The following is a 15,153-nucleotide window of genomic DNA, read 5'->3' on the forward strand; positions in this document are numbered from 1 at the left end:
CTGTGCTGGTCACACTTGTATGGACACTTTAACTTTGAATTTGAGCAGCCTATAAGTGATGCAAAACTCCAACTCATTCAAACGGAAGGACGCCAACATCAGACTGGAATAAAAGATATGTGCACTGCAAAAAAGGGCTGGACAAATATAAGATAAAAGGACTAGATTTTTTGGAAAAAACGACTTAAAACTAGTGAAATTATCTGTCCATGCAGCAAGTAAATTTTACTAAGTCCTAAATTAAGGTTTCTATATCCCGAAATAAGCAGGACTGAAATCTTAGATTTAAAGATTTTTATATCTAAAGATAAGCAGGACCTTTAAGCTGGAAATACTTATTTTTAGAATAAAATACTTTATTTTCTACCTTATTACAACCGATAAAAGGTGAAATGTTCCTAAAAAAATATTGACACGTTTTGGAGTGAAAATTACCTAACACTGAGCAGTAGGCATCCTTCTGTCTTGAGACAAGCATGGCAGGAGCAAGGTCGGTGAAGTCTCTTGCCCCAGGGACACAATGACAATGACACAATGACTGCCAATTTTTCCAGTTTCTGGACGACCTGTTCTACCTCCTGAGCCACGGCTGCCCCAACCTAACACCTCATACTAATACCTCACACCTCATGCTAGTCATAAAGCTGCATCCTGAAACTAGTTGGCCGATCTTGAAGTAAGCCTAAATCCATTTTAAATGCAAAAAAAGCCTTGCCAAATATAAAATAAACAGACTAGATATTAGGAAAAAATACTTAAAACTAGTGAAATTATCTGTCTATGCAGATGTACTTGATAAAAAATTCTATGTTGTGGAATATTTAAACACACTAGATTTTATTTGTTAGGAAAACAAAAATAACTTATTTTGAGAGCTAATTGTTTAATTTGAACATTTCTGCACAAAACTAGAGAAAATGTAATCCCTGATTCCAAAATTAAGATTATACCATAAAGTCAATGAGTAAAGAGCCCTTAAAACTAGGCAAATTATCTAACATGTCTAGAAATATGATTTAAAATCTTGGCAAGTGGCAAATAATTTGCAGTGTAGCATGATTACTAATCTATTTATCAGTTTTCACGTGAACCTCTATCAAAATGTAACCATGCAACATGCAAAATTTTGACTCAAAATTACTATAAAATAAATGAACCAATTAATTATGTTCAATGTTTCTAAAAGATATGTAGGATGATTACTTATCTATTTATCAGTGCTCATGTGAAACTATATCAAAATGTGACCATGCACATTTTTGACCTGGAATTACTATAAAATGAATTAACCAATTAATTATGTTCAATATTTCAAGTGAATTACAATAAAAAAGGTGTATGTTTTTTTAAATGTGCTTGAGTCGGGGGTACATGGCTTCAGGTCAAAAGTCTGAAGGCGTAAGCGACTGTAAAAACTTTCGGAACCACTGGCGTAAACGGAGTTTGGTATGAGTAGAAAACTCCACACATATGCTCTGGAAAATTAGTTTCTCTGGGAGTAGGGGAGGACCTAACCCACCTTTCAAAAACTCGGAACATATGTGACTTAGTCCATATTTGCACTCTATTATGTATGTGTGTGATGTGCTGCATTTGTGCTGATGCTACACCAACAATGTAAATTCATGAAAAGAATCAATAAGGCATCTTTTATATTCTGACAAAAGAATTGTGGGGCCACATATGGAAATTGATGTTGAATGTAGTCTTCTGTATTAGACAGTAGGCAGTAACAACGGTAGAAGCAAATTAAAACGTACAAACAACTGGAGAAAACACTGAAACCAATTTCATGACTTCCAAAGTTCATGTTCCAAATGCAGATTGGTGACATAGCTAAGGTAAGCATTTTCACTGTTACAGAAAACTGCATCATTCTCTGGAACTAAGGCCTATGTAGAAGAGGTGTGGACTTGAGTCATGTGACTTGGACTGGAGTCACAATTTTGATGACTTTGGACTCCATCCATCCATTTTCTATACCATTAGGTCATTAGGGTCGCGGGGCCATGCTGGATTTCGGGCGACAGGCGGGGTACACCCTGGACTGGTTGCACATATAGACAAACAACCATTCACACTCACATTCATACCTATGAATGGCCATACCATACCTATGGACGATTTAGAGTCACCAATTAACCTCACCTCATTGTTTTTGGAATGTGGGAGGAAGCCTGAGTACCCGGCATCATGTAGAACATGCAAACTCCACACAGAAATGCCCACGGGAGAATCGAACCCAGGTCTTCCCAATCTCCAGGCTGTTACTATGTTGGCCAACGTGCTAACCACTAGACCACCGTACGGCCATGACTTTGGACTCGAATTGACGATATCATCAAATACTTGAAACTCGAACTTTAGTCTGATGACTTGAAAATACTTGAGATTTCCAGTGAATTCTCAGGGCATTGAATCAATCACAGGTTTCGCCTGTCACCCGAGCAGGCTTCATCAGTTCATGCTCAATGAACGTCTTCCAAGACAACCTGCACCTTGCACTTTTCTACTTGAGACTTGACTCGAGACTTGGGATTAAAAACTTGCAAGACTTACTTGAGGCTTGCAAAACACTGACTTTCTCTCACCTCTGCTACATAGTCAAGTAAAGTCCTTTTTTTTTGTTATACACCGCAGCGCCAATTCACAGCAGAAATTACATCAAGGCACTTTACACCCAAAGCAGGTCAAGACCCACGCTCCTCTTACATTAAAGAAAACCAACTGAACCCCACATGAACAAGCACTTGGCAAATGAGGCAAGAAAAAAGCCCGTCTGGGGAACAAACTTTGAACAGAAACCAGTCTCTGCTGGGCGGCTATCTGTCTTGACCGGTTGGATTGAGAGAGAGAGAGAGAGAGAGAGTAAAGGGACAGAGGATAAATAGAGACAGAAAACAGGATAAAGGGGTGGAGTGATTGATTGCGGGAAGGATGGGAAAACAATGCATAGCAATGATTTTTATTAATAACTGTAATAATACAATGACGATAGCAAGAATGGTGATATAGGTCTGCTCCCAAAATTACTATCATGTATCATCATGTAGTATATATTGAGTGCCTTAAAGTATTTAGCTAGTAAATCATCTGCACCAACCTCCATCTCACTTCCAGAAGCAGTTGCTCTTTGCTGCTGCTGCTTTCCTGTGAGGGAGCTTTCCATTTCCCAGAAAAATCTTCTTCTATGCACCTGCTCAACGAACACTGAGAGATTATGACAGTTAGGATAGTGAACTAACGTTAACTGTACTGTAGCTAGCTAGCCAGCTAACTGGCTAAATCGACAGTACTGTATAGCAACATAACCCAATAGATGATGTAATGTACAACAGTACAATATACTATTCCCTAAAGTTATTAGAAGTAAAGCAGCCAATACTCATTAATAATGACTTACTCTTTTACCAAGTTATCAAGTTCAACGTCTCCCTACTACAATACTACTGGGCCTAGCACCAGCAGCTGTATAAGTTGGCAGGTGCTCCTCTATGTTACGTTATAACCTCTCCACAGCGCCATCTGCTGTCCATCTAGAAGAGAACCACTATGTTGGGGGATCAGTGGCGGGAGGGAACAGCAAGGCAGGTCGGGTGGGGTCAGGAAGTGCTGTCTCCCTCTCGCAACACCATTGGTCAGTCGCCTACACCTTTGCGCGTGATAATTGGCCACCGTCCTCGGCGTCTCGCACCTGATTGGTCCAAAATATTACGCTGTCTGTGGGCTGAGAAGTTGACGTTTCCGTTGGCTCCTGACTAGGAGCAGAGAGACTGTAGGGGTTGGGCCCAAAGTGGAGAAATGGCGAGAATGGTGGACGAGAGCGGGTGTAGAGAGGAATTACAAAACCATGAGCAGCAGGGACCTTGTGGGGGTGCGGCGAGATGGGGACCACAACACGCTGGTGCCCGAGAATTGGCCGATTTATATTCGCCAGGTGAGTCTAGCCATATCGCCTCTTCGTTCTGACGGCTAGGTCGTTCTGGTAAACTGTGATATATTAGCAAACGTTAAGACGCACTGTAGAATAACTATAAACATGAATAAGATAACTTGGCAACCCTAACGTCTTCGTTTTAAAGTTAAACATACGCAGACAATTCGGAAACAGCGGTCGTTGCACAATACTGATTATGCGATATAGCTTGGATTTGTGTTTGAGTCGTTGCTGTGCTTGCAAACTACAACCAAAGAAGGTGAATATTGTTTTAATCATCACAGACAATTTGTTAAATACGTAAACAGACGTCTCGCAGGCAGCAGGACTAAATTAAACAGTAAACTTTATGTGGATCTATAGCTAGCTTTTTTGTCTCCTTATAGACGTTCTTTAAGCCAACTGGTTGGGTGGAGTTAGGGAGCAGACAGGTTTTACAAAACCAGCGATTCACTAGTCAAATAACACATGAAGCACATGTTGCATCATGGTGTGCAGGTTGCATATGATTATTTGTTATGATAATTGTTGACCTTTGAATGGTGATTTGGATTAGATGATGTCATGTTATCTTGAGACACTGTTGCCTGGAGACATGCTCTAACAAAACCTGTTGTTATCTTGCAGGCAAAAGATGTCAAGAGTGGATTAGTGTTGTCCTCTGCTTCTCTCTCATGGCCTTCAATTTCATTCACCTCCTTGCCAATTTCCACCTAGGACATTTGTGGTACATCCTTATGGGGATTGGTAAGTACTGGCACTGATTCATTGAATTTTGTTTGCCTCTTGTGTCACTAGTTCCTCTTCCCATCTCGCACCTCTTGAACCAATGTGTAGCGGCAGGAATCCTCACTGCAGACTTTGCGTCAGGCCTTGTTCACTGGGGGGCTGACACATGGGGATCAGTGGATCTCCCCATTGTTGGAAAGGTACTCTCAAGTACCATTTACTATTTTTTGTGAGGAGTATTTCTGCCTCTGCATTCATATCCTGCCTTTCGTACTTATTACAGGCCTTTATACGACCCTTTAGAGAGCACCACATTGACCCCACAGCCATCACTCGCCATGACTTCATTGAGACCAATGGCGACAACTGCATGTTAACCATCATCCCTCTCATCAACATGGCCTTCAACTTCCACACACTCTCCCCTGGTGAGTTATGCATCAACAAATCTGAATGTTAGTTTTGGCGACCATCACCTGGAGAGCGTTTAGTTTGTTTTAAGCCATGTGGCTTGTTGGTAGGGTGACTGCCTCAGCAATGTCAATAACGTAACATAGTAGTACCAGGGAATTCAACAGAGAATAGGAATGCAACACAGTAAACGCAAGACAACAATAGTGGCCGCCCAGTGTTTTGTGTTCATTTGTGGCTGTTTATTAGAAAAAGAAAATGTTTTTTGGAAAGGTTGAGTTCTGTGTTGTTTAGAGGTCGATATTTTAAATTTTGACGTATATCGGTATCGGCCGTTATTTAAATCCGACGGGCTGATATAAATTAATCAATTTAAAATTGGATTATTTCGGCTCAGATGCAGCCGCATCTCTCTCTTTGTCTCTCCTGCCGGCTGCGACTTCTGTCTCCAGCATTGCTCCACCCACGGCTCCATCTGATTGGTTAAGCAAGCCACAGCATGCGTTAGTGGCAGAACCAATCTGAAGCGGACGCTGTTCTCACACACACACACACACACACACACGGCTGACAGAGAAGTTTTCTTGTGTGGAGGACGCCCTGAGAGCAAACACACGTGAAGGTAAACGCAGAAAACAATCGAGAAATTGTAATAAACATCCCAGTGCCCTACATCTCACAACTACTACTAATGTTACAGTGAGCAGCAGAATAAGAGCGGAGTAAACATTAGCGGCAGCTCTGCTAGCTCGTAGTACCTCCCGACATGTCTGTGAATTACTTGAAAGAAGGCTGCTGATAACGTCAACAGTCAAACAGTCTGTGATAGTAAAAGCATGTGTGTGATGCGCGTAAAAAAAACTCAACTCGGTCTGGCTCTAAAGGCTCAGCAGACTATGTACAGTATTAGCAATGGGGAGAATGTATGTAATGTGGAGAATAGTGTGTGTTTGTGTGAAAGTCACATGAAAAACTCACAGCTCACGACTGCTACAATAACGTAATGTTAAGAGCGGAGTAAACACAAGCGACAGCTTTGCTAGCTCAAAGTACCTCCCGATATGTCTGTGAATCACTTAAACCAATGCTGTTGGTAATACCAATGTGGAAACAGTCCGTGATTGTAGAAGCCTGTGTGTGTGATTGTGAGAGAGAGTAAGAAATTGAATTCAGTCTTGTTTTGTTGTAGGGAAGTATGCTAAGATGAAGGCTGAAAAAATTCAGGGAGCTATTATATACATTTTTATTTAACTTTACAGTACAAGAGTTGCTACTGAGCTTGTTAACTACCTGTACATTTTGTTGTGTTTGAACTAAAAACAAACATAGGTTATATATAAATGTTACCTTATTTACTGTGGAAACATTTCAGGGAGCTATTTAAGTTTTTATTCAACTTGTAAGAGACTGAGTCTAGGAACTCCATGCTCTTCTGGAGCTATTTTTGTATTTGTTTGGTTAAATAAACGTGCTTTAGGCAGTTAAACAAAGTTAAGTGTTTGTATTATTCATTTTTCTGCCAGTTTTTACACTTTTACTACAGACGAATATCAGTTATCAGCCTCCTTAACTATTAATAATCGGTGTCGGTCCTGAAAAACCCATACTAGTTGATCTCTAGTGTAGTTCCCATTCTATTCCCGATATTGACAAAACAATTACGGTTGGGTGCAGTTACACAACAATGCAAACACAAAACTGCATAACCAAATAAGGATGGGTGTAATAATTGATGAATTGTTTCAAATTTTGTTAATGTGTTGGGTAATCGTCATGAGGCAGCGAAGGCAGAATGGTGTGCACTACATGGCTGCAAAGAGCAGTGGCACTGTTGAATCAGGCAGTATTAATCTGCTGAATATGATACTGGCTTCCAAACAGGAGTTCAAACCATTCAAAGAGTGAGTCTCCCTTCATTGCAACTGCACAAGATTGAGTGAAAGTCTAGACAAGTTAGCATGTCAGTTTCTGTGTGTTACTTCAACTGTGTTTGTTTGTCACTAGGCTACATGTTGTCATGCTGATATTTCTCAACAAGTGCTGCTAAGTTGCTAAGTTCTGCATGTTTGTCACACTAAAATGTTTCAGATCATCAAACAAATATAAATATTAGTCAGTGACAACCCAACTGAACACAAATTGCAGTTTTTAAATGAAACTTTTTATTATTAAGGGAGAAAAAAAATCCCGACCTAGATGGCCTTGTGTGGAAAAAGAGAAGAGCAAATGAGAAAGAAAGTAAGTGAGCTCTGTTACTCTGGAAAAGGATATAAAGCCATTTCTAAAGCTCTGGGACTCCAGCGAACCACAGTGAGAGCCATTATCCACAAATGACGAAAACATGGAACAGTGGTGAACATTCCCATGAGTGCCCGGCCAACCAAAATTAGCCCAAGAGCACAGCGATGTCTCATCTAAGAGGTCACAAAAGACCCCACAACATCCAAAAAACTGCAGGTCTCACTTGCCTCAGTTAAGGTCAGTGTTCAGAAAGACACTGGGCAAAAACGGCCTGCCTGGCAGACTTCCAAGACGAAAACCACCGATGAACAAAAAGAACATTAAGACCGTCTCAATTTTGCTAGAAAACATCTTGATGATCCCCAAGACCTTTGGGAAAATACTTTGTGGTCTGATGAGACAAAAGTTATAGACATACCAACAGTAAAATGTGGTAGTGATAGTGTGATGGTCTGGGGCTGTTTTGCTGCTTCAGAACCTAGAAGACTTGCAGTGATAAATGGAACCAGAATTCTGCTGTCTACCAAAAAAAAATCCTGAAGGAGAATGTCTGGCTATCTGTTGGTGACGTCAAGCTGAAACCAACTTGGGTTCAGCAGCAGGACAATGATCCAAAACACACCATTAAGTCCACCCTTGAATGGCCGGAGGAAAAACAAAATGAAGACTTTGGAGTGGCCTGGTCAAAGTCGTGATCTGAATCCTATTGAGATGCTGTGGCATGACTTTAAAAAGGCGGTGTCACTACGCAATAAGTACCCGGAACGCAATCGGTTCAACTGCGTTCTACGCATGTGCAGAACGTGTCTACATCCGTTTGGCCTATTTTTCAGCAGTCACGTTAGGCATGTGTAATCTACGCCATCCGTCAATCTATTTTATGGCAGCAAGCAATATACGTCCGCCCCCCTCCACTCACAGAAACGTTTAGAAATAGCAACATAATTATAAGCCCTCTTTTCTTAGTTCCATAAATTATTTTACGTTTTTTTTTTTTTGGCCACTGAAAAAATACACACAAAAGCCTTTGCTAGGAAGATATATTTGGATGGATGGTATTTCTCCGTTTAGTTGTTTACATTGAAATATCATTGCATTTTATGTGTTTTAGTCTATGTTTTATGTGTCATATGTATCCGGATATGGATATTGGATTTATGTTCAGTTGTGTTGTCATTGATTGTCATTAATATTTTAATTTGTTTGATGATCAGAAACATTTAAGTGTGACAAACGGGGACACCACCCTCCAACACTTCCATCATTGGTCACCCTTATTACTGCTGAGGGTCAGCTCCTCAGTCGGCATCAAATTCTGGCTCCCTCCTGTTTTATCCATGTCATGTTTATATCTGTTAGCTAAGCTACATCAATGTCCAAGTCATTTTCGAGGAATCTCATTAAACTGAAGCATTCATGTAGTCTGTGATTTTCTGCCCCTGCTGCATTTAACAGCTGCAACACTTTTTCCTTTGGTTAGAAGTAGGGATGCTCCGATCAGAGTTTTATTCTGCCGACACTGATATCGATCGTCCATGACTGAAATTGGCCGATACCAATACTGAAACCTATCACGTGTACATTTTTACAGATACTATTGGCTATATCAGGGGTCACCAACATTTTTTTTGTGAGAGCTAATTTTACAAAATGAAAATGGGCAAGAGCTAGTCATTTTTGCAACATTTATTTTCATAGTTTATTTCAACCCAAACAACAAAGCGAATATGCTCGCTTTACCAGAACATTAACAAAATGCTGGAATCCACAACTCACATTTTGTATTTCAGAATGCATTTCTTTCTTGTGTTCTCACATTATTAACTGAAAACTTGAGCCCCATGTGGGTGTGGGAGGCGCCCTGGTGCTCCCCGGTGAACCGTAAAATTTAGACAAAGTCATATTTGACTTACTTTTTCAAAATCCCTGGTAAAACTTAGAGAGGGCCGCATGGTGGTCTAGTGATTAGCATGTTGGCCACACAGTCACAGACTGGAGATCGGGAAGATCTGGGTTTGATTCTCCCCTGGGCATTTCTGTGTGGATTTTGCATGTTCTCCCCATGTGTGGGTTTTCTCCAGGTACTCCGGTTTCCTCTCACATTCCAAAATGTTAGGTATGGATGTGTGTGTTTGTCTATAGGTGCCCTGCCATTGGCTGGCGACCAGTCCAGGGTGTACCCCGCCTGTCGCCCAAAGTCAGCAGGGATAGGCTCCAGCATATCCCCGCAACCCTAATGAGGAGAAGCGGTATAGAAAATGGATGGAAACTTACAGGATCAGGCGCCTTCTTTAAGGAGAATTGGGATGCGAGACCAGTTTGACTGCGCTCCAGCAAGACCCCCCAGGCAGTCAGACCAGTCCAATCACTTATGGGAGGCGATATTAATGACGAGCAGCTGCGGTTGGCGGGGCTTGTCGCCGGCGTGTGGCGGGCCGTGCACGCGGGAAGCGGCGGCGGCACCGGTGGGTAACAAAGCGACTTGTCAACACCGGCGTCTTTTCCTCCCCTGAACTTTGATGTCCCCAAATTCCCTCCACATCTGACAGCCAATCTAAACCGAGACTCGTACAATTCGCTCTGGATGTGGGTGCGTCGCTCGCCGGTGTGGCTGGTCGCAGCCGCTCGTCGCCTCCCGTGTGCGTGCTGCGTGTTGGCGGTGGGTTTCGCCAGTCATGGCTGTTTGTCGCCTCCTGCACACACGGATGCTACATTAGCTGCCGCCTGACTGATGATCTCATCGCGAGCCTCGATAACTCACCACACGCTGCCGTGTGCCTGCCCCCCAAATGCAATGGGGGCGGAGCTGATCTGTGGATATGATTGGCATTGGATAAAGAAAGTATCGTCATATGCCGATGTCGATACCGATACCGTGCTTTTTCACGGAAATCGCCCGATACTGATTGGTGGCCGATTGGTGCAACCCTAGTTAGAAGTATAGCTACAGTATATATTCCTCATACTTACTGATTCTTATTTAGTGGTTGATTCTTCCCGTGTGAAATAAGCTGCTTTGCTGCTGGTACACTTGTTCATATTTGCTGTTGGTCATCTGCTCCGAACACTGCCCCTTTTTAAATGAACACTCTCATGACAAGGGCTGTGTTTCAATCCGTGCACTTCCATACTTACACATAGTAAGTACTTTTTGCAATTTAGAGTGCATAAGTGCATGCAAACTAGAAGTACGGCAATATGCAGTGTGATGTCAGTACCTGGATGTTGCACTCCACACACCCCCAATGATGAGTGTGCAACGATCTTACCACCATTGCCATCTTGACTACCTAGCGGAAAAGGAGGGACTAACCCTAGTGGTTGCAGTTCAGTTAAAAAGGAGAGAAGAAGAAGAGGATGCAGACAACAGTAATCAATTTACACTGTCAAAATTTGCACCCTTAGGAAATAAGGATACAGTGTACCTGTATATAATATACATATGGAAGTGTGCAAATTGAAACACAGCCATGATGAGATAAACCTGGGTTATTATCCAGTGTCATTCATCCATTTAAAGGTTTGGCTCGGTGAATCTGGGTAAGAAAGAAGAGATCCTTTATAAACTTGCTTTGTGGTACACACCTCACGTTTTGCATCTTCCACGAGGTAACCCCAACCTTGTTTTGTTTTCTTTTAACTGCAGCGGAGATCTACCATATCTACCCGTGGTACTGCTACCTGTTCGCACTAGGCATCTTTGTGACACTCACCAACCAGATTCACAAGTGGTCTCACACGTATTTCGGCTTGCCTGGCTGGGTGATGTTACTGCAGGACTTGCACATTATCCTTCCCCGCAAGCACCACCGCATCCATCACGTCTCCCCACACGAGACATACTTCTGCATCACGACAGGTTAGTCTTCAGAAAGCGTTGTTGCAGCTGCTGAGAGAGCCTTGTCACTGAGTCCAATTCTTGCAGGTTGGCTCAACTACCCCCTGGAGAAGTTGGGCTTCTGGAGGAACCTGGAGGATCTCATCCAGGGCATCACAGGAGAGAAGCCCAGGGCAGATGATCTCAAATGGGCTCATAAAGTCAAGTAATGCCACAGGTTAACATCACCCTACCTCAGAAGACGCTGGATCCGTCCAGGCTTCTCATCCCCCTTTTTTCCTCAATGTAAACCATCTGAAGAAAAACTAACAGGTTTTGATGCCATAGCTTTGACTCTTGCACATTTTGTCTGCTTTTCAAGACGATTTTTTCATTACACATCATGGAGATGTTCATTTCAAACTGCAATGTATTTCTTAACTCTCATCTAGAGCAATAATTTCTCACTCTTTGCAAAGAGGTCAGATCACTTTCTAGTGTTTCTTCTCACTTCAGAAAAAAATGAAACCAGGAAAACGAGCCTCAGATGTTCATTTGGATTATATTTAGCACTGGCTTACTTCAGTGATATAATTAAATATCTAATCAAATATCTATTTGATGCTCACAAAGATTATTATTATAGTGGAAAGAAATGTAACTGGAGAGAAACAAGAAAGCTTTCCTGTTATGGATAGTGAAAGAACAAATTGATGAATAACTACTGTTACATTTGTTGACCACAAGCACTTTTTTTTTTTACATTACATTGTCATTCTGATGTCTAATCAATATTAATAGTTGTTTCCAGCCTTCAGCTTTAAACACACTTACAGCCATGTTTAATGGTGGCTTGACCAAGATATTGAAAAAATAAATAGTTAAACCTGAACGCAAAAATCAGTGGCGGGATGCTTAACATCAGGTCAGAAACCAAAAGGAATAAAGAGAAATCACATTCAAATTACCTGCTGTGTTAATGACGAGTCATCTTCTGGATTCAGTCCATTGCTTACTTCATCCATTGAAGAAAACTGCATATTCAGGAAGTTTTGCGTTGCCACTCTTTTTTTTTTTTTTGTCACATTGGGGGAAAAAAACAAAAACACATTGGCCACAATTTTAGGTATAATATAGAAGACAACTCTTCTTTTCAAACATACTTTTTAGTTTTTGATCTCACTCAGAGGGATAATAGTTCATGATAATAAGTGGGTGTTGTACATTTTTTAAATAAGAACATGCCAGTCATTTAAATGAAGCCTAGTTCAGCGCCACAAAAAAAATAACCTCAGCAAATATGCATAAACTTGAATATTAAAAACAATTAAAATGACTTATTATTCTTGTTGTGAAGGAGTCACATTTGATTGTACCTAATTGGGTGGCCTGAGTGTTAATGTTCGGAGTCTGTCAGGTTCATAATCTCTTCACATGACTTTGCGGTCGGGGAAGAGGCGCAAGCAGTTTTGTCAAGCTGCCTTACACTGCACAGATGCAGATTGTTTGTGTTTTTGTTGTTTGGCTTCACTGTGTATGTTAAGATCCTGTTTGGTGTCTTGCAGTTACTCACACACTCATGCTAATGTTGACATGAGGTCTATTCCACACATCATCATTTTTTAAAATGTGTGTAGGGGATGTATTTGTGTGCACAACATTCCTGTCTGTGTGTAGTTGTGGCAAGTGGACGGGGTGGCATTACAAGGGCTTACAAGGGTGATGATGGTGAGCCAGGAGTTTCTTCACTCTTACAGATGAGATTATGTAATTTAGTGGCTGGTGGTTTGTTTTTAAATGCTTTTGTGAGTAATTTGTGTGTTGTACAGCAAATAACTATGCAGTGTGATAACAGCCTCTTAACTTTGTCTTAATGCGTCTGATTAGTCTAATGCCTTCGGTGAAGCCTTTACAGTCATTTGCAAAAGTGTTTGACAAAAGAAATTAACAAAGAAACATCAAAATTGTGCGTCATCATCCTCCCCCTTTAGTTTGTTGAACACAGACGCTGATTAGGGAGGAATGAGGGAGTGCTGCGCTCAACAGACCTTCAACGTTGACCCAACGGACTGAGGATTGAACTACCTAAATTATGTCTTCATTCGGAGGGAAATCCTGGCAGGCAACCAGGTTAAAAGGCTTGATTGTTGTGCTTCCGATAGTCTAAGTAAGTACCGTAGGCAGTTTAGGGATAGTGACATCTACTATAAGGCCACAATTATCTTTTTATACTACGGAATATTCCAATTTTTAATCCATTAAACTTGATTATATGGAATTTAGGGTGGCAGCAGAAACACATACTTCAATTCTCAATTTCTGTTTGTGTTCTAGTTCTATTAGGATCATTGTAAGTGGACATAATAAAACAACACAATTTCTGAGATATTTATGGTCACACCAATTCTGCTGCAAACTTTCTTCAGTGTAGATCAACAGCAAAAGAACACACTTACATTTCATAGTGCTTGTAGAGTATTGTGAAAATCAGTTTTGTGTGCACTTTGTAGTTAAAACGCAATGCTGCTGGTTGTTTAGAGATGTTGCATCAGTATTAGGAACACAAAGATGTTTCTTTTGGAGGCTTCAGTGTTTTAGTGATGATATCAAAGACATTTAGAGGAGGTTTTGTGTTATTTGGTGCTACAACTTTGAACGACTATGACATTCATTTGGGGCCGCACGGTGGTCTAGTGGTTAGCATGTTGGCCACACAGTCACAGTCAGGAGATCGGGAAGACCTGGGTTCGAATCTCTGTTGGGCATTTCTGTGTGGAGTTTGCATGTTCTCCCCGTGCGTGCGTGGGTTTTCTCCGGGTACTCCGGTTTCCTCCCACATTCCAAAAACATGCATGTTAGGTTAATTGGCGACTCTAAATTGTCCATAGGTATGGATGTGAGTGTGAACGGTTGTTTGTCTATATGTCCAGGGTGTACCCCGCCTGTCGCCCAAAGTCAGCATACCCTTGCGACTCTAATGAGGAGAAGCGGCATAGAAAATGGATGGATGGACATTGATTTGTTTATAATAGTAAAAGACTTTGTTAATGCAGCTTTTTGTTATTGAACTTGTGATCAAGCTGTGTTTATTTTGTTGTGTTGAGATTGGGTGCTCCCACTTGAACTAGTAAAAAGTAATGAATGTTAAGACATGCATTGTTTGAGTTGCTTGGTATTGTTATTGAATTGCCTTATCCTCTCCCTGATTGATTTACTGTAAATCATGTCAGCAAAACACTTTTGAGACTGACATTAAGTTGCCCTTCAATTGTCTCTCATTTCTTCTGAGGCAAGGCCCATGTGGATGTTGTGGTTGGTGATGATGGACTTTTAGATATCACAATAATATACCTTGATGCCTTTTTGTTGTCTTCCATTTGGGAGATGTACATTGTGTATATTAAACTGCATTTATATATAAACTAAATAAAATGTCAGTAATTACAACTACAAGTTTTGTTATTTCTTTCATTGTGTGTTAACATGGTAGACAAGAGCACCTCTCACATTCAACATAACATGCAGTGAATAACCGTGTGACTATTTTTCCCCTAGAAAACAGTCTGAAAAATACTGGTTGTCTTATAATCGGCGTCTAGAGGTTTATACTTGCAAACTAATAGGCCATTGCGGCGGAGCACTCATACTGTACAGAGGGAGAGAGCAGACGATGTTTCCAAAACGCTTTATGTTACATTTTTGTAATTCCTGCATGCTTTTTGGTGTATTTTCGTATATTTAAGGTGTTCCTTTTTTTTAATTAGGCTGCTTCTATTTAGGTTAGTGAGAGATGGTATAAAATGTTTCTATATAAAAATATTTTTGGGAAAAACGTTATCACTGACAATTTGTAGCAATCCAAACACTCCCAATCTTCCACAGATTTAGGGTCATTTGTTATTTTTACAAGCATGCACACGTGTCATTAATTCCTAAAATGTGTAAATCATCTACAGATACGATTTATATGGAGTAACTATAATTTGCATGACCACACACAAGTACAATGTAACAATCA

The 15,153-nt window shown here is 40.9% G+C and overlaps 1 protein-coding gene and 1 long non-coding RNA gene across 2 annotated transcripts; one reads left to right on the forward strand and one right to left on the reverse strand.

Annotated features, from left to right (window-relative positions):
• Positions 1-2,152: 2,152 nt before the first annotated feature.
• On the reverse strand, positions 2,153-3,501 carry LOC129186196 (uncharacterized). Its single transcript, XR_008572212.1, has 2 exons — positions 3,404-3,501; positions 2,153-3,210 (listed from the first exon to the last, which is right to left on the reverse strand). It is a non-coding gene; the product is annotated as an uncharacterized LOC129186196 (long non-coding RNA).
• Positions 3,502-3,740: 239 nt separating this feature from the next.
• On the forward strand, positions 3,741-14,582 carry peds1 (plasmanylethanolamine desaturase 1). The gene is made up of 6 exons (XM_054784192.1): positions 3,741-3,937; positions 4,565-4,684; positions 4,775-4,866; positions 4,950-5,094; positions 10,965-11,177; positions 11,244-14,582. The coding sequence occupies exons 1-6, from the start codon at positions 3,802-3,804 to the stop codon at positions 11,363-11,365; spliced, it is 828 nt and encodes a 275-aa protein (XP_054640167.1). The 5' UTR covers positions 3,741-3,801; the 3' UTR covers positions 11,366-14,582.
• The last annotated feature ends 571 nt before the right edge of the window (positions 14,583-15,153 follow it).

The sequence above is a fragment of the Dunckerocampus dactyliophorus genome, chromosome 1 (assembly GCF_027744805.1).
Source record: "Dunckerocampus dactyliophorus isolate RoL2022-P2 chromosome 1, RoL_Ddac_1.1, whole genome shotgun sequence".
Lineage (NCBI taxonomy): Eukaryota > Metazoa > Chordata > Actinopteri > Syngnathiformes > Syngnathidae > Dunckerocampus > Dunckerocampus dactyliophorus.